The sequence below is a fragment of the Gracilinanus agilis genome, chromosome 2 (assembly GCF_016433145.1).
Source record: "Gracilinanus agilis isolate LMUSP501 chromosome 2, AgileGrace, whole genome shotgun sequence".
NCBI lineage: Eukaryota > Metazoa > Chordata > Mammalia > Didelphimorphia > Didelphidae > Gracilinanus > Gracilinanus agilis.
Window position 1 is genome coordinate 277,726,043 of NC_058131.1, and position 18,813 is coordinate 277,744,855.

The 18,813-nt window shown below is 43.2% G+C and overlaps 1 protein-coding gene across 1 annotated transcript in view; it reads right to left on the reverse strand.

Annotated features, from left to right (window-relative positions):
- Positions 1-143, reverse strand: part of ADAMTSL2 (ADAMTS like 2) — a 58,201-nt gene extending 58,058 nt beyond the window's left edge. The window contains exon 1 of the mRNA XM_044663951.1: positions 77-143. Coding sequence (XP_044519886.1) covers positions 77-143 — 67 coding nt within the window. The remainder of the gene's footprint in view (positions 1-76) is intronic.
- Positions 144-18,813: the final 18,670 nt, after the last annotated feature.

The following is an 18,813-nucleotide window of genomic DNA, read 5'->3' on the forward strand; positions in this document are numbered from 1 at the left end:
CTCTCTCTCTCTCTCTCTCTCTCTCTCTCTCTCTCTCTCTCTCTCTCTCTCTCTCCCCCTCACCTCCTTTCTCCTCCTCTCCCTCCCTCCCTCTCCCACTTCAATGGGCGTCCAAGAGAGTGGGGGTTTCCAAGGAAAGGCATTCAGCCCCAGTGGCTCTCTCGGCTGTGTTTCCCTGCCTTTATAGCTGTCAGACAGACTGGGAGGAACTCACACTTCTCACCCTGCTGCTCCCCCCCACCTCCGCCTGGCTCACGCTTTAACCCACTCTGCGCCTCTGGACTAGGGCCAGCCACAGCTGCCTGCTGACTAGAGTAGCCAAGAAGAGAGAGAGCGGAGGAACATATGTATCTGTGTCTCCCCATATTCTCCTCCAAATGCATATTCCCCCCCAAATCCTGGGCTCACCAAAGAGATCTGGTGAGGGGGAAAGAAGGAATAAGGATCATAGAATTATAGAATGTCAATGCTGGAAAGGAAGGGGGCTCTAGAGACCTACTCCAATCCCATCATTTTATAGATGAGAAAACCGAGACCAAGACAAGGAGAATGACTGATCCAAGATCATACAGCTAGTTAGTAACACAGTGAAGACCAGAATCCAGGTCTCTTCTGTCTCAGTACATTGTTCTATCTGCTACATTTTGTAGAATGAGCCTCAAACTCACACCATCCTTCCAGGAAGGGGGATCTCTGTCTGGTTGGGGCACTGGCAGGCATGGGTAGGACAGGCTGGAAAATGGGGGTGGGGTGAGGGGAAGCACTATGTGCAGAGGAGTGAAGGATGTATAGATGAGACCTCTGGGTGGCCATGGGAGAATCTGTGGGTTTCCTAGAGGATTGACAAGAAAAACTGTGGGCAAACAGTGAATAAAGAATTTGGATTCGTTGGGAAGTGCTCACATTTTGGTCCTCAGTACGACTTGGGAGCCTCCTCTGAGTCCTCAGGACTAGTGGGTAGTATTGAGTGATGGAAGGAGTGTTGTATTGCCCTGCACCCCAGTGACAGAGGGAAAGAGGCCAGATGAGGACTTCTGGGTGTAGGACAGATGTTTTCAAGGCAGCCAGTCCAGACTCTGTTATTACACAGGGCTGGGATGGGGGCAGGGGGGCGATTAGGAATTCTCTGCAGATGTTGAGCACCAACTTGGCCCTGGACGAGGCAGCGCTGGGTTCATGCCAAACGGGCAGCCCCTGGACAGTCTAGTCTTTGATGCCAACTCTTTGTTATTCGTCTCTGAGTCAGACTTTATAAAACACACACACACACACACACACACACACACACACACACACACACTTTCACGGTGAGTTTGTGCTGAGGAGCAAGGCTGGCTCAAAAGCCCCAGGAGACTGGATTCCATTCTTAATGATCTCCAATTCCTCCCCCACCCCAGGGAGCTAGTTCCCTACTCAGACCCAAGCACCTTGGCTTCCTTACCAGACAATCCAAGACTTATCCACATGCAGGTGAAGAAATCCTCCCCAAATCGTTTGAACTATCCACTAGTTGCCACACAAGGGATCACTTCTTCAAATATTCCCCCTTACCTGATGTCATCATCTATCATTTTGAAAACCTTAAAGCACTATAGAAATTAGGAAGCAGCAGCAGCAGTATTAATTATTCTGCCGTTATAGAGTCTGTGCTTTGGGGAAGTTCTGCTTTGTATCTTACTCCTGGGGGAGAATATCTGGGAAATTCTGGTGTGGGAAACCCTGGAGTCAGTAGAGACAAGCACAGAGAGCCTAGGATTTAAAGCTGAAACTCTTCTTAGAAATATCCATGGGGCAGTTGGGTGGCACACAGTGGATAGAGAGCTGGACTTGGAGTCAAGAAGATGAATCTTTATGAGTTCAAATTGGCACTCAGACACTTAGTAGCTGTGGGACCCTGGGCCAGTCATTTAACAATGTTTGCCTCAGTTTTCTCATCCTAAAATGAGCTGGAGAAGGAAATGGCAAAGCACGCCAGTATTTTTGTAGAGAAAACCCCAAATGGAGTCATGAAGAGTTAGACATGACTGAACAAACATCCTTAGAGATCATCCACTCTATCCCTCCTTGTTTCACGAGGAAGCTGAGGCCCAAGCTAGCATTAGTCAAGCTGAGATTTGAACCCATATCATCTGACTACAAATCTTGGGCTCCTCCCACAAGATCAGATGGTAAAATCTCTTTCTATTTCTACTACCTACCTCACCCACCCTTTATTTGGGGCATTTGGAATGGGAGCAACTCAAAGGACTTCAGCTTCCCCCACTGCCCTCTCCCTGTAACAGGTTCAGTCAGAGCCCTGCACGCCACCCCTGGCCCAGAGCCCTGAGTCTATTTTTGGCTTGGAGATCCACAGCTCCCCCACGTGTTCAGTGACTAATGTATTCCCTTGGGTGGTGCCTCAAAGCTGACCAACTAAAACATCACCAGTCTACTCTACCCTTCAGAACAGTACATAATCTGGGGACCAGACCTTCTGAGAGCCTCATCTTCCAGTCTTCCCTGTTGTTACCTTATTATGTGACACTCAGCATGGCAGCCACCATGGCTCCATGAACCAAGGCTTCCCAAAGGACTGTTATCCTTGACATCCACACCAGGGGATACAGGAGACTTCTGGGTAATTTTTTAAGTAAACAAATTTACATGATCATAGGCACCATGATTGTGGAACCAGAATGAGCCTTATTTAGCTCATCTTACCCATTCTACAGAAAAGGAAACTGAAACCCAGAGAAAGGAACTCACCTGTCCAAGGTCATGAAGCTGAGATTAGGACCCAGGTCTCTTTTCTCTCCATCCAATATTCTTTTAAATGTATAGAAACTCTGAATTGGAAAGACCTCCAGGGGCATCTAATGCAATTCATACCCAAATAAGAAGGCCTCCTACAACATTTTTGATGAGTAATGTAACTTCTGCTTTAAGAACTCCATAGATGATCAATCAGTCAATAAGAATTTTTTAAACCCTTACCTTCTGTCTCAGAATCAATACTAAGATTGCTTCTGAGATAGAAGAGTGGTATGGGCTAGGCAATTAGGGTTAAGTGACTTGCCCAGGGTCACACAGTTAGGACGTGTCTGAAGCCAAATTTGAATCCAAGACTTCTAGTCTTCAAGCCTGGCTCTCCCTTCACTTAGCCACCTAGATGCCCCTTCAATAAGCACTTAAGATATGCCAGATACTGCATTAAATGCCAGGGATACAAGGAAAGGCAAAAACACACTCCCTACCTTCAGAAAGTTAACATTCTAAGAGGAGGGACAACATGCAAAGAATTGTACATGCAAAATAGACAGAGGACTCACTACGTGCCAGTACAGTCCATTCTAAATTAGGAATGACTCTGATGGCTGGAAAATTTGTGCTTCCATCTGCCTTTATGCAATTAAACCCACTGCTCCTAGGTCTTCCTTCTTGGGGCTGAACTGAACAAATAAATCCCTCTTCTGTATGATAGATGAATATTGAAGAGTGCTCTTACCAATTTCCCAAGTCATCTCCAGGCTAAACATCCCCAAATCCCACTTTATTCTATCCCTCTCAGAGACTACTATTCTAGCCCTTGAGAAAGCATTTTCTATTTAATATATAAGCGATTTCTAAGGATTTTGAGTTAGAGTAGAGTGGATGCAAGGGAATGATTAAGAAATCTAAGGACTCAAGGGCCCTTCAAAACCTTGGAACTCCTTCATATCAACAGCCAGGAAATAAAGTCAAGTCAAGCCACCAAGCATTTATTAAGTTCCTTGTATGTGCCAAACTCTCTGCTAAACTAAATAAACCAGAATGATAGCTTAGTGCAGTGACGATTGCTGGATCTGGAGTCAAAGGACCTGAGTTTCCAATCCAGTTTCCACCATTTCTTCCTCTATGAACTTGCACACAGTACAGTCGGGAAAGCCTTGGGTCCAGTGTCAGAAGTCCTGAGTTCAAGTCCCTCCTCAGATATTTACTACCAATGAAACTTTTCTGTCTCCTCGGTTGGTTCATCCATGTCATGTCCACTAACTTTTTTTTTAATAGGCAATGGGGGTCAAGTGCCTTGCCCAGGGTCACACGGCTGGGAAGTGTCTGAGGCCAGATTTGATCCTAGGACCTCCCGTCTCTAGGCTTCACTCTCAATCCACTGAGCTAACCAGCTGCCCCCTCCACTAACTCTTTTTTTTTTTTTCCCTCCACTAACTCTTGATGTCCCCCAAGTTCTGCCCTGAGTTCTCTTTTCATTCTGTACAGTTTCACTCAGTGATCCCATCAGTTCCCAGGGGTTCATCTTACATCTCTAAGAAGATTATGCATATACATATTTATATATATGTGTGTGTGTATATATATATATATATACTTGGAGTAGACATTCTTCTAGTTATTGATAATTTGTGTATAGATGTGTATGAATATGTAAATTTATATGTATATATGTATTTCTGCATGTATATATATACATATGTGCATACATACAGCTCTCCTAATTTAATAAAGAATCACCAGCTTCCTCTTGGACATTTCAATCTAGATGTTTCCCATGGACATTTCAAAATTCAATATGTCCAAAGTAGATCCCATTATCTTCACCAAAAAATCCCTACACCCTTCTGAACTCCTCAAGGGCACCACCATCTTCCCACCGATGCAGGCTCACAATCTCAGTGAAATTCTCAACTCCTTGTTGTCATTCACCCCATATATCCAATCAGTTACCAAATCTTTTTTTTTAACCCTTAACTTCTGTGTATTGGCTCCAAGGCGGAAGAGTGGTAAGGGTGGGCGATGGGGGTCAAGTGACTTGCCCAGGGTCACACAGCTGGGAAGTGTCTGAAGCCGGATTTGAACCTAGGATCTCCTGTCTCTAGGCCTGACTCTCAATCCACTGAGCTACCCAGCTGCCCCCTTAGTTACCAAATCTTATACTTTCAATCTCCACAATTCTTTATGTACTCCTCCTTTCTCTCTACTCACAACTAAGCCAACACCCCGTTCAAGCCTTCATCACCACATACATGGATTTCTATAGGAACCTTCTAATTGATCTCCCAGCTTTATGTTTCTCCCTACTCTAACCTATCCTCCACTTAGCTGTTAAGGTGATTTTTCTAATACGTAGGTCTGACCTTGGCACCGACCTAATTTAATGGCTTCCTCTTCCTTCTAAGATCAAATATAAAATCCTCTGTTTGACTTTTAAAGTCCTTCACAGCCCTGCCCCTTCTTTTGCTTTACTCCCCTCTAGAATCCAGTTTCACTGGTCTGTTTGTTGTTCCTCTAACATGACACTCCATCTCCCATCCCTGTATGTTTGCACAGTCTATTTCTCGTGTCTGGAATGGCCTGATCTTTCATTTCCTCCTCTATTTTCCAGATGTCCTTCAAGATTCAGCTGAAGTCCTACCTTCTGCAGGAGGATTTTCTCAGATTACTTTCTGTCTAGTCTTTATCTACCTTGCTGAGGGTAACTGCCAGGCCTCAAGTCCAACAGTGAGTCAAGGGGATGTTTACCCCAAACACAGGAAGAGTTCCCCTCAGAGGAATGGGAAAATTAGAATAATTTATTCCTACAGTCATGAAGGCAGTTGAAGCAGGTGCTTGAAGAGAGCCTCAAGCTTCATCAGACATCAAAGATGCCAAGGTCATTCCCTACATTTTGGACCACTAACAGTCGTTCGGAATTTTTTCCTGCCACTGGTCTTGGGTGACTCTGGAAAAGAGTGAGGCTGATGACTTCTCACAGTTCTGTCTCACTTGAATCCAATTCCTGCACAAGTCCCTCATCAACCCGTGATGTCAGTGGCCCTCTTCAAAACCGAAGGATGACTTCCTAGCTGTGTGACCCTAGGCAAGTCACTTAGTTTCCTTTGCCTAGCCCTTGCCCTTCTGTCTCAAAATTATTACCAAAACAGAAAGTAAGGGTTAAAAGAAAAAAAGAAAGAAAACAAAACAAAGGATGAACAACAATCTATCTTGTATATGCCTAGTTATTTACATGTTGTCTCCACCAGAATGGGAGCTCCTTGAGGTCAAGGACTGCTCTTGTCTTACTTTGTATTCCCAATATTCAGGAAAGTGCCTGGCATACAGTACATACAATAAATAAATGCTTGATAACTGGGTCACCATAGGTAAATCATTTTACCTCCCTATTTTCTCAATTTTAACCTAAATTTCCTCATCTACAAAATAAGGGAGTGAGGCTAGAGGTCTCTTCCAGTTCAAAAATCCATGCTTATAAATTAATAAAATCTCAGCATGAAAACAATGTAATCATGGATTAAACTAGGAGCCTGCTTCAATTTACATGGACTAGGCTTTACGTTGTAGTGCTAGATATTTGGAAAGAGCTCCCTCTTAACTTGAGTCTTGCCCTCTTGACTTTAATTTAAGCCTGTGTACTTCAATATGCATTTTCTTGGATGGTACCTCTAGGCAGACCAACAAAAACAGTTTTTGAGTCTTTTCACAACTGCTAGAGGGACAATGTAGAACCTAGTGACCAGTCTATTTGGAAACCAGAACTTGAAACTCAACTTCCCAGCACAATCTAAATACTTCATTGGATAACTCTCAAGTCACTAGAACTCTCTTTGCTTGGGGTTCCCAGAGTACAATAGGACTGTTAGTCATTTGTGTGTGTGTGTGTGTGTCAAAGACCTTTGTACTATGAACTCATCCAGTGGGACTTTGTTCTTTGAGACTGAGAGAGGTAGTCCATTGGTTGCCTTACTAACATGAATGCTTTTGAAGACTAAGAATAGCCAAGAAGCTGTCACCCAGCCAATAAATATATATCTGGCCTTCTACTGAACCCTGAGGGATATGAAAATGTAGAAGAACAAATCCCTGCCCTCAAGGAACTATTACAGTCTTGTTGGAAAGACAAGAGATGCACATGAACAAATAACTGAGAAATAAAGGAGTCCATTCTAAGTGCCAAATGAGTGGGAAAGAAGACAGTAGGTGCTTTGGGTCTTCAGAAGAATGAGATTGATACATTTCAGCTGGGGCAACTTTTCCTAATTCCTAATCCCTAATTCTTTTTTTTTCTTTATAAATGCTTACCTTCCATCTTAGAATTGATAATGAGTATCAGTTTCAAGGCAGAACAGTAAGGGCTAGGCAATGGGGGTTAAGTGACTCATCTAGGGTTATACAGCTAGGAAATGTCTGAAGTCAGACTTGAACCCAGGACCTCCTGACTCTAGGCCTGACTCTCTATCTACTGGGTCACCTAGTTGCTTCATAGACTCTAATCTTTGAAGGAGGTTAGGATAGAGCTAGTCCATAGGGAATCATTGAAGCTGACTCAAGGAGCACAAAGAATATCCCACGCAAAGTGCATTAGGAAGATTAGTTTGACTCATTCTGCAAGATGGTCCTTCCTATTAATGCCTAGATTCCTTTCCCAACTTCAGCCCAGAGGTTTTGGGCAGGCACAGGGAGCTGATGGATGTGATGTTCTTCCTTCAGTTCTTCCTATGAAAAACAGGAAATTCACATGCACCAAAGAGCAGGGTAAATCTCCCTCTAGTCAGAGGGGCAGGTGCTACCCAAGGAGAAGGACACTGAACATGGGGTGAGGGGGTCCATAGTCTCAGCCTCCTGCTACCTCCCCTTACTGGGGAAAATGTCCCAGAGAAGAGGTATCCATGTATAGGTCCCTGTCCTCATTAAGTACTTTGGGATCAGTTCCTCTATCCCAGATTCCAAAGGGTCAGTCTGACTGGACTCAATGGCATAACACAGAGTACTAGGTGCTCCTTCATTGAGAAAAGAAGGAAGGAAACAATCATTTATTAAACACCTACTAAGTTTTAGGAATTTTGTTAAGTACTTTAAAAAATATTACATCATTTGATCTTCACAACAACCTTGAAAGGTAGGTGATATATTTATTCCCATTTTGCAGCTAAGGAATCTTAAATGACTTGCTCAGGGTCACACAGCTAGGAACTATCTATTTAACAAATTGATTTTAATTCAGGTCTTTTTGACTCCAGAGCCCAGCACTCTATCTATTGAGTAATCTGAAAGGTTCTCCAGATACTCTCCAATCAATCCCATCAGCCATACCCAAGAATCTAGGGTTTTCCTTTTTGTCACCCCACCACTTCCCCCTCCCTTCAATTACCTCCCCCTTCCCTTGTCTTATTCCTTCTGCTTCTCTGTAGGATGATAGAATTCTATACCCCAATGAATATACTTGTTTTTCCCTCTCTGAACCATTTACAATGAGAGTAAAGTTTAAGCATTGTCCACCACCACCCTTATCTTCCCCACTCTGTAATGATTTTTTCTACCTCTTTATGTTATATAATTTATCCCATTCTATCTCTCCCTTCCCTTTTCTCTAAATGCAACCCTCTCTTTCACTGTTTTTTACATATCATTCATATGTATTGTTCATATCATCACATTTACATATATATCATTTCATCTTATATTATCATGTACATCATATTATCATTATTAGCTTACTTCTCCACCCTCTTTCTGAGTAAATTCCTTCTATATTCTCTATTACTAAGAGTAATTTTTGAGAATTACAGGTATCCTCTTTCCATGTAGACATATAAACATTTTGACCTTGTGTTTGAATTTCAAATTTTTTGTTTAGGTCTCGCTTATTCCTCAGGAATGCTTGGAAATCTTCTGTCTTATTGAATGTCCTTTTTTCCCCTCAAAGAATATACTCAGTTTTGCTGGATAGGTGACTCTGGGTTGTAAACCCAAATCTTTTGCCTTCCTGAATATCATATTCCATGCCTTTTTATCCTTTAATGTAGAAGTTTCTAGGTCCTGTGTGATTCTGATTGTAGCTCCACAGTATTTGAATGGTTTCTTTCCGGCTGCTTGAAAAATTTTCTCCTTTGCTTGGTGGTTCTTGAATTTAGCTATTACATTCCTGGAAGTTATCATCTGAGGATTTCTTTCTGGAGGTGATCTGTGAATTCTTTCAATTTCAATTTTATTTTCTTGTTCTAGGATCTCTGGGTGTTTTCTTTGAAAATTTCTTGTAGCATGATGTCCAGGTTCTTTTTTTGATCATGGCTTTCAGGGAGTCCAATAATTCTCAAATTGTTTCTCCTAGATCTATTTTCTACTCATTTGTTTTTTTAATAAGATATTTCATGTTTTCCTCTTTTTTTCATTCCTTTGATTCTGCTTTATTTCCAGGGACCAAGACATATTGGGATATAAACTTTTTCCTTAAACCTGAAGAGAACACCCTGTAGGCAATGAATAAAGCAGCCTCCAGTCACCATTTAGAATTTCATACTGGGTGACAGTGGAATTAGAGGGTCAGAATATCATACCTTTGGATCTCTTTAAATGGATATCCCAAAAACACATATAACCCAGATTGAATTGCTTGTCAGCTCTGGGACAGGGGAGAGAAGAAGGAAGGGAGACAGTATGGATCATGCAGCTTTGGAAACTTATGTGGAGATTTATTTTTTTAATTTAATAAAAAAAATGGATATCACCTAAAAATGCAAATTTTCCTCAAAAGTTTGAGAAAGAGAAAGGGAAAGAGGTTCAGAAAAACCTAGCAAATGAGAGAGATGGCACATAAGGGAGAAAATTTGAATTTTTCACCCTAGAAAAAATAAGTTTTAAATAGGGGAAAGAGGAAGATAGGAGGACCCAGTTAAGAGAAAAATATCCAGGAAAGAGGCTATAGACCACATATCAAATTCAAGGAGGTGACTTAACTAAAAATGGAAAGTCCCAGCTGGAGGAGAGAAGGAACAGAGCAACAGGGACATGACCAATTAGGCAGTGGGAAGAGCCATGCCATGTGGGATGTGTGTGTGTGTGTGTGTGTGTGTGTGTGCGTGTGCATCCCTGGGGGCTCAGTACTTTGAGCTGGACAAGTTTGTGGAAGGATTAATGCCTGATCTAGTATGATGAAGTAGATGGGCTGACCAGTCCCAGCAGCCCCAACCCTGGCCAGGTGGTAATGCAACCCAGAAGCCAGAATGAAAGGAGGCAGATGCATTGCTCTGCACATCATGTGCTAGGGATATTGCCAAGGAGTTGTTCAGTCACCTGGTGTGACCCAGCAGAGCTTTATCTGGTCAGAGGTATGGTTCCCTGATACCAGGCCAGGAGAATCTCAGTTTTCTAATTCTGATGGGTAAGCTCTCTCCCCAATTCCTAGACCTAGGGTTGCTTTTTTTTTAACCCTTACCTTCCATCTTGGAATCAATACTGAGCATTAACTCCAAGGCGGAAGAGCAGTAAGAGCTAGGCAATGGGGGTCAAATGACTTACCCAGGGTCCCACAATTAAGAAGTATCTGAGGCTATATTTGAACCCATCTTTAGGCCTGGCTCTCAATCCACTGAACCACTAGTTGCCTCCCAGACCTAGATACGTGGACTCTACCTATGCCTGTGGGCCCTTGAAGGGGGAAAGGAGCAGGCAGCAGGAGCTATGACCCCTGAGTAATCAACCTAGCATCACCTTCTAGAGATGGGCCAGCCCATAATTAACAGGCTTTTATTTGTCTATTCAGCAGAATAAACTGGCACAGGCAAGGCATCTCCTGACCCATTCGAACTGTGACAGTCAGGGGTTGGGAGAGGAGAGAAGGAAAGGAAATCAATCAGAGACTTGTTTCTAAACTTCGAGGCATTGGCCAATTTGGCAGAGTCATAAAGCATTTGCTATATGCAAGGCATTATGCTCAGCAGATATAGGGGACATAGTGATCCCTGGTGAATTTGGTGAGATTTTGGAGGGTAGATCTTTATTTGGTGACATTTGAAGGGCACCTCCTGATGAAGGGTTGGCATGAACACTGGCTCCTCACTGAGAGGGCAATGGCAACTCCTCTGTTTAATTCTAATACCTTCCCTCTACTAATTATTTCCTATTTATCCTGTATACAACTTGTTTTGTACATATTTGTTTGCAGGTTGTCTCCCTTTTTAGGCTATAAACTCCTTGAGGTCAAAAACTATGTTTTAGCTTCTTTTTGTATCCTCAGTGCTTAACATGGTTCCTGGCATGTAGTAAGTGTTTAATAAATGTTTATTGATTGAGTGTTTATTGATTGGTGCTTCCCCCAAGTTGACCAGTAACTGAGAGTTAAGGAAATAAACTTATTAGAGGACCCTCTCCACCCTTTGTGGTCTATATAAACATTAAGTGGAACTGGGGTACAAGGAAGTCCTAAAATTTTTAGGAATACAATCAGCAAGGGACTTGAGTCAATGATGAAGATACAAGACAAATCCTGTTCAAGGCAGCAGAGAACCTTGGAGAGGGGTGAAATACGGCTTGCCCCAAATATTGGCAGTGGGGACCAAGGTAAAAATCTTGATATGGTTGGGTCACCAGCCTCCTTGAAGGATATTTCCATAACAGTGTGCCCATTAAGGAGAAGGAAGATTACTGGCATGGCTCTTGTAGCTGAGGGTGAGCTCTGTCATGAAAGAGTCAAAAGATCTGGGTCCTACCATCCCCTCCCCTTTAGTGCCATGAGCTGTGAGATCAGTGCAAGTATAATGGGAAGGGACTACTTGACCTAACCCCCAGCAAGATGAGTGTCATGAGTTATGCAAATGCCTTAGGTGTTTCTGTTTCTTTTCAGAGACTCCTATAAATTCTTTGCATCATACATTTTCTGGGTAGGTGGTATAAAATCTGTTCCTTGTCTACTATATATTTAATATCCTGAGTGCCTGTGTGAAAGTTGGGGATCCTGTAACTCACTGTGGGGAAAACCTTGAAAGAACTGTCTCTTTTTTCCTGGTGTACTCTGGGTGATGTCAATGAGCAAAAAGAAAAACTGACTCTCTTGGGTCAGATCCCCAAGATTGGACCTGGTCCGGTATAAGCCCAAAGTTTGAGGAAAGTGGCCTGGGTCATGAGTCACCCAAAGAGGAAAAGAAATATAATGTCTTCCCTTTAGAAGCCTACAGTTTAAAAAGGGAATAAGATCTATCTACAAGATAGAATACAATAGAAGCAAAGGAGAGATCCAGGCAAAGTGCTCTAGGAAGTTTCAAGGAGTAAAGTTTACCCTGAGCTGGGGCATTCAGATAGTAATGAAGATAACTGTTGGACCTCAGAATTGTCCATTCTCTCTTAAGAGAGCCAGGTGCTACCCTTCCAGGAATGTCCAGGAAGAATAAGAAGAAGCCAATGAAACAAGTAGCCCTTTGAACCTGGGTGCAGTCATAGTAGGACTTCCCCCAGCAAACCACAATAACCTTGCCCTATTCTGATCTCTTATAGTGCTGAGGGTCAAGAGTACCCAGTGTTCACTTGGTCTCTAATTGCTTAAACCTCAGGGCAGGCAATGGAGTACAAAGGAGTGTGTCCTGGATTAAGAGTAAGGAGGCTTGGGTTCTGGTCCATATCCTGACGCTAAGGTATTTCAAGACTTTATTATTGAAGAGGAATGAATCAGGGTTTTAGTCATTAAATAATACTACTTGCTGTCAGTTTGTGTTCAGTTACACTCCCAAACTTTATATATAGATATAGAAATATCTGAGATCCCTTCCATGGCTAGAATTCTATAACTTTAAAGTGAGACCATGAGGAGAGGAAGATACAACCTAAGGGATTGATTAAGGAATATGACCTAGACAGAGACCAGGGTGGGGACTTCCCTTCCAGAAGATCCGAAAGCTTTGCTGGAGTCCTGAGTGACATCGCTGTCCAAATATAGACAAGAGTCAGTAGCCTATGAGCTGGGTATATGCCTGGGGTGGGGTGAGGGAGGAGAGCACCAGAGAGAAGGAGCAAAAAGAGTCCTGAGAACACTGTTCTCATGACCTGACCATTAAGAGATAGGCCCAGCTGGATATGGGAGAGTGTTCTTCCCAGTCTGAACAGGTACTATCTGGAAGCACCCAGGGAAGAGACACAGGACAAGGCCTCCAAAAACCAGCCAGCCCAAATCTGGGAGTAGACACCCGAACAGAGTATTTACAGAAATGGGTTGTAAATCCGCTTTGGCTCACACTCACAATTTCCAGCCTCTGCCCAGAGCCAACTTTCCGCCATTGATTTTCCTCCGGGCTGTGGACTGGATACTGCCAGATATGCAATCCCCATGAGAACATGAGCAATAAGTGAAGTCATTCCCAGGAGGACTGGCCCTGGAACCCCTGGAGTGTCCTAGAATTCAATGCCAATAGTTTGATGTGAAGACTGAAGCAGATCACATCACTTCTCTAGGGCTCATCTGCTAAATGAGAAAGTTTGACCAAGTAATTACCAATCTCCCTTTCCCCTGCTCTAAAACTGTTAAGATGAGTTTTTAATTCATTTTAAATGAAATCTATTCACAGAACCTTAAAATTGGAAGGGCTCTTGGGAGTCCTCTAATACAACCAATATTCCAGCAGCAATTCCCCTCTACCAGTCAGTTAGCTACTGCTTGAAGACTATCAATGACAAAGAATCACAACTTAGCAAGGCAACCTATTCAACTTCTAGAAAGTTCTATTTGTTTTGAAGTTTTTCCTCATATTGGGCCTAAATCTGCACTTTTTGCTCTGAGTTCTGATCAGCCTCTTTTGAATGCATTCTAGTTGGCCAATATCCTTCCAAGGTTTCCATTATTTGAGTGAAGGATGTTATGGGAGGTATGGTGCTTCTATACTTGGGCCTGATAGAGATGGCTCAAGATCCTCAGATGGTATAAGATCCAACTGAGTAAGGATGGGAAGCCTAGGTGAACACCAAGAATTGACAATGAACACCAGGCCCATTAATGTCTACTACTCAGCTGAGCACCGGTCCCACCTACAGTGCCCAAGCCTAAGTAACTAAGGGAGAACCTGTGAGCTAACTCACACAGCTTCTCTGGCAACTTGGCTTGGGGTTGGGTTAATGGATAGATGTTTGTGGTGATAATAATTATTAATGATGTCGGATAGCGAGGTGACTGTGGCTTAACTGAAGTATCCTCTTCCCCTTGGATGCAAGACTATCAAACTGCTCTTTAGAATAATAGTAGCCTTCACTTGAATGAGTTCAAGGATTTAATTATGATAACTCAAGGGGTGGGATCAAGGATGAGGAAGATGGTGTTGGGGATGGCTATACTAGACTACGGGTGCCAATGTTGGATAATCAATTACTAATCAAGTTGGCAGCTGACTGGAGAGGTCCCTTCTCCCCTTCTGGCCCTGGTCAGGCCCGACTGTGGCCTGGATGTATACCTCTCAGCTATATTCAGCAATAGATCACTTGATAATCAGGGCAACAGGATACAGGTACTAGAGTAGGTCTATACGCCTAACCACCCACCACCTGGATCCCTGTTCTCAAGAGTGAGACCCTGAAAGCATCAGCTCCTGAGCTTTTATAGTGATGGGAGCAACTGTCTTTTGCCCCTTGGCTCATGGCATCTGGGTAAATTTCAAATTCCATAACTGTCAGTTGTCACTCATGTTGATCTCCATTTTCTTCTCAGAGGTTGCTTTTACAAGGGGAAGATGATGGCTTAATTAATTTTTCTAAGATTAGTCAAGGGTTCTCTTCCCTACCTTCAACTCATCCACTCTGAGATGTTAAATAATGGAAAAGAAGCTAAAGTATCTCTCTTGGCAAGGATTTTACATTTTTAACAGGAAAAAACCTTTCACTAAAGACACGAAGCCCTAGTGGTAGAATATCAAGCCCTTCCAAGTAATTAGGAATAATTAGGGGAAAGAAATCTATTAAAATGACACACATAAGGCCTAGAGACAGGAGGTCCTAGGTTCAAACCCGGCCTCAGCCACTTCCCAGCTGTGTGACCCTGGGCAAGTCACTTGACCCCCATTGCCCACCCTTACCACTCTTCCACCTATAAGACAATACACCAAAAATTAAGGGTTAAAAAAAAAAAAAAAAAAAAAATGACACACATAGACTATTCTCTAGTCTATTCTCTGTCTGAACCAGAGAAAAGTTTTCTCTCTACCATAGCTTCTGCCATTAGAGTAAGCCTAGGATAGGTCAAGTTCAAAGCCAAAAAAGACTTCTGAGACTCCTACAGAAACAGAGGTCTCCAATTCCAGGAGAGAAAGGCTAGGTTAGCAGGTGCCCACCCAAGAGGCCAACAGGCCACTAAAAGGATAGTCCTTTCCACAGCAGCAACTGTGGCTGAGATTGTTTTCCCCAGTCAATCACTGGGGTTTTATAAGGTCCACAGGTGGTTTGGCAGGGCCAAGTGTGTCTGGGAGGCAGGCACTTACAATAACAAAAACAAAGGCTAATGAGTTCCCAGAGGGCCTGCAAAAACCATCTCCCAGGCACTTTTTTTTTAATACTTTTCACCTTAAAATCAATACTGTATATTGGTTCTAAGGCAGAAGAGTGGTAAGGGCTAGGCAATGGGGGTTAAGTGACTTGCCCAGGGTCACACAGCTGGGAAGTGCCTGAAGCCAGATTTGAACCTAGGACCTCCCATCTCTAGGCCTGACTCTCAATCCACTGAGCTACCCAGCTGACCCCCCATTCTACCTCTTTAAGGAAATCAACTACCTCATTTTACTCATGAGGACAGTGAGGGCCAAAATTGGGAAGTTATTTGCCCAGAATAAGTATAAAATAATGTCACTTTTAGCAACAATTAGAAAGAATAATTAATTTTATTGCCTCTAATTAGCTTAGCTGTGAAACTTTGGATAGGTCATTTGTATCTCATCCTCAGTTTCCTATTATGTCAAGGGGGGAGGGAATCATATTCTCAGGGTTCTTAATAACCTGAGGCATCTTTGAAAAGATTTCAGGAAGTCTAAGAACCTGAATGAAGAAAAAAATTACATCTTTTGCTTTAGTTTTCATTTCCTTTTTTATCCTATGTGTTTTATTTTATGCATTTAAAACATTATTCTGAGAAAGAGTTCACTGGTTTAACTAAACTGTCAAAGGAATCCATGGCACAAAAAAGGTTAAGAACCTCTCATTAGATAGATCCCAAGATCCCTACCAAATCTGACATCCCATGAAACTGTGCTTCTCATACTAGTCCTAGGGTGTCAGTAAATGAATCCTGTTACTCTTCAAATTTATCTTTGGGACCAAAGTACATACAGCAAGGCATTCATGTTCACCACCTCCCAGGTAGTCCTTGATGGGTAGTCAAGGTATCCAAAAACTCAGGGTTTTTGGTACTCTCTGGTACTCTCCAGGGCCCCATCCACCCAATGTGGACAGGGCAATGAAGGCCAGAGCAGAGGGAACTAGAACACTAAAGCTCTGAATTCCAAGAAAACAGATGGAGCAGCTGGTCCAGGCTAAAAATGGGAAAGGCAGACAGACAACTGCCCTGAAAGTCAGGAAAGAGGCTTGAGAAATTCCAAGCATTTCTATACCTCCATAAAACACATCCCCAGGCCCGTTGGTGGATGTGGGGTGAGAAAAGAAGGGAGGGGGAAGAGGAAATATAGAGGGGGAAGAAGAAGGAAAAACTGGGAGGGAAAGACCAAGTGATGAAGCCAAGAAGCAACAGAGTTCAACTCAGAACAGCATAATTGGAGCAGGCCATTCCCGAATCCTTCCTGATTGCTGGGGCAGGTTCAATTAGCCTTCACCACCCTACTCCTCTCCTTCCTAACCCTGCCCCATTTTCAGGTCCTAAGGGGCTTTCCCCAAAGCAAATTCCCATTGGGCCAAGCGCCATCTGGTGGCCAGAATGGGAGAGTGGTTTATAGATCTACCACTCCCCTGGGGTCTGATTGTGTCTGAGTCTAAAGAAAGATGTTCCCAATAGCAAAGGCAGCAGGTTGTGTTTTGGCTCTGTTTTCCCAGAAGGGTTCTGGCAGGCAACATCCTGTGATGTGAGCTAGCATGTGCCATTGGGCACTGATACCCCCAAGGACTGATTTCTGTCCTCTTATCTGCTGGCTTCCAATCAGTTTTGCCTCCAATCATCTACTCCCCAGCCCCAGCTAGTCTGCTATAATAGGAAGATCACTGACTTCATAGTAAGGAACCTGAGTTCAGGTTCAAGCTAATCTATTTTTACTCCCTGAATGACTCTAGCCAAATCATCTCCCTTTCTTGGACTTCAGTTTTTCCATATGAAAAATAAGGGTGTTGAACTAAATGATCACTATCTCTCCACGCTTTTTTATTCTGTGCTCTAACATCTGATGTTCCACAGCTTCTTTCAGCTCTAAATCCTATGGTTCTTTGCTTCCAGGTAATACAGACCAATGACAATGCAAGGAAGAATGAAAATTTTTCTCTTATTAGAAGGACATCTGTCTTTTACTTGTGTCTTACCCAGAGTTATAAACTCCTTATCATCCCTTGATGAAACCACGCTCAGGAGGCTAAGTCCTAGTTAGAACCCCCTCAAGCAAAGTGGTGCTCAGAGAGCCTGCCCAGCTTCTCCATACTGCCTCATTGCCTCCTTCTCACCACTCTACCTCTCTACTCCCATTCTGTACACCCCTGCACTGTCCTCAAGCCCTTGGGCTTCCGTTTGCCTGTGAACCCTTAAACAGGAGGTCTGGAAGCTGAGCTAAGATCACTGTTCCTAGCCACCTGTCTCCCCCCTTCTTAGGCCTAGCACTCCACCACCCCTGTTCTCCCTAATCGTTGTAACACATGTGCATCTGGAATTTTTTTCCTCCCTTTTTTTCCCCTTCCTGAGCCTACAACGCTGGCTCCCACCTCACACCAGGCCCTGGGGTTTACAGCTGTGAAGAAACACATGGCGTATAGACGCACACACGCACACGCTCGCACACACACAGACACACACACACACAGACACACACACACACACACACACACACACACACAATCAACTATGGAATGTTTTCTTGCTCCTGAGCCCCAAGTGTGTTTTATAGCTCCAGAGAATTTTCTCCACTGCTGGCCAGTCCTAATGCCTGCTGGCCAATCCCGTTTCCTCCCAGCACAATTCTCACTCCTTCAGGAAGCTGAAAGGGGTGGCTAGGTCCTGGGCACAGCCTGAAGGTGGGGAGGGAGAAGGAGGCAGGGGAATAATTGCTGGCCTTGAACTTGAGGAGGCCACAGGGGTTTCTCCTGCTGAGTGTCACAAGCTTTTTAATAATAGATGCAGACATTGGCTTTCTGGGTTTAAGTTTTTTGTTGTCCTTGTTGTTTTACTTTTCAGAGAGTCAATGCTGCTAAGAGATAAGTGCTAAGTGTGCTACTCCTTTGACTTCCTTTTGGCTTTATTTAATGCAGATTTGGAAATTGTCACTTACCTGCGTCTGCCAAACTCAGAGCAATGTAACCAAGTAGCCAAGAATGCTGAAACAATAGTGCTAAGGAGGAAAAAGTATTATTTTTGCCCAAATGATCAGCAGGGCAAATCTGAGAGGAGGCAAGCTAAGCAAAGAAATGCAGGTGGGCTGATAGGCTATGTCTACTTATCTATAAGAGACCTTTAATTTTTAGAATTTCCAAGGTCTACTTCTCTTACTATCCTGGTATAGTTGAAAGAGGGATCAGTCCTGAGAGATAATAAATAATCAACCTGACTACATCCCTCTATCCCAAAGTAAATGCTAAATTGGAGACCTTCCAGCCTTGATTGCTATTTCAGGCTTAGGGTCAGCTAAGGTGACATGGGTTGAGTTGTGGTTCAGCAACATTCCAGTTCTCCTGAGGATATGGCAAAAGCAGTCTTTGCTCCAGGCTCATTCTCCTTCCATTCAATTTATCAAAAGTTTATTAATCACCTACAGGCACTGAGAATATAAAATCAAAAATGAAATAATCTCTGCCCTCAAGGAGCTTACATTCTATGAGGATACCATGTGCCAAGGCAAGCTTTACTAAGTATGCCAGGAAATTTTGGACATTATGTTACTGTGGACAAAAGGA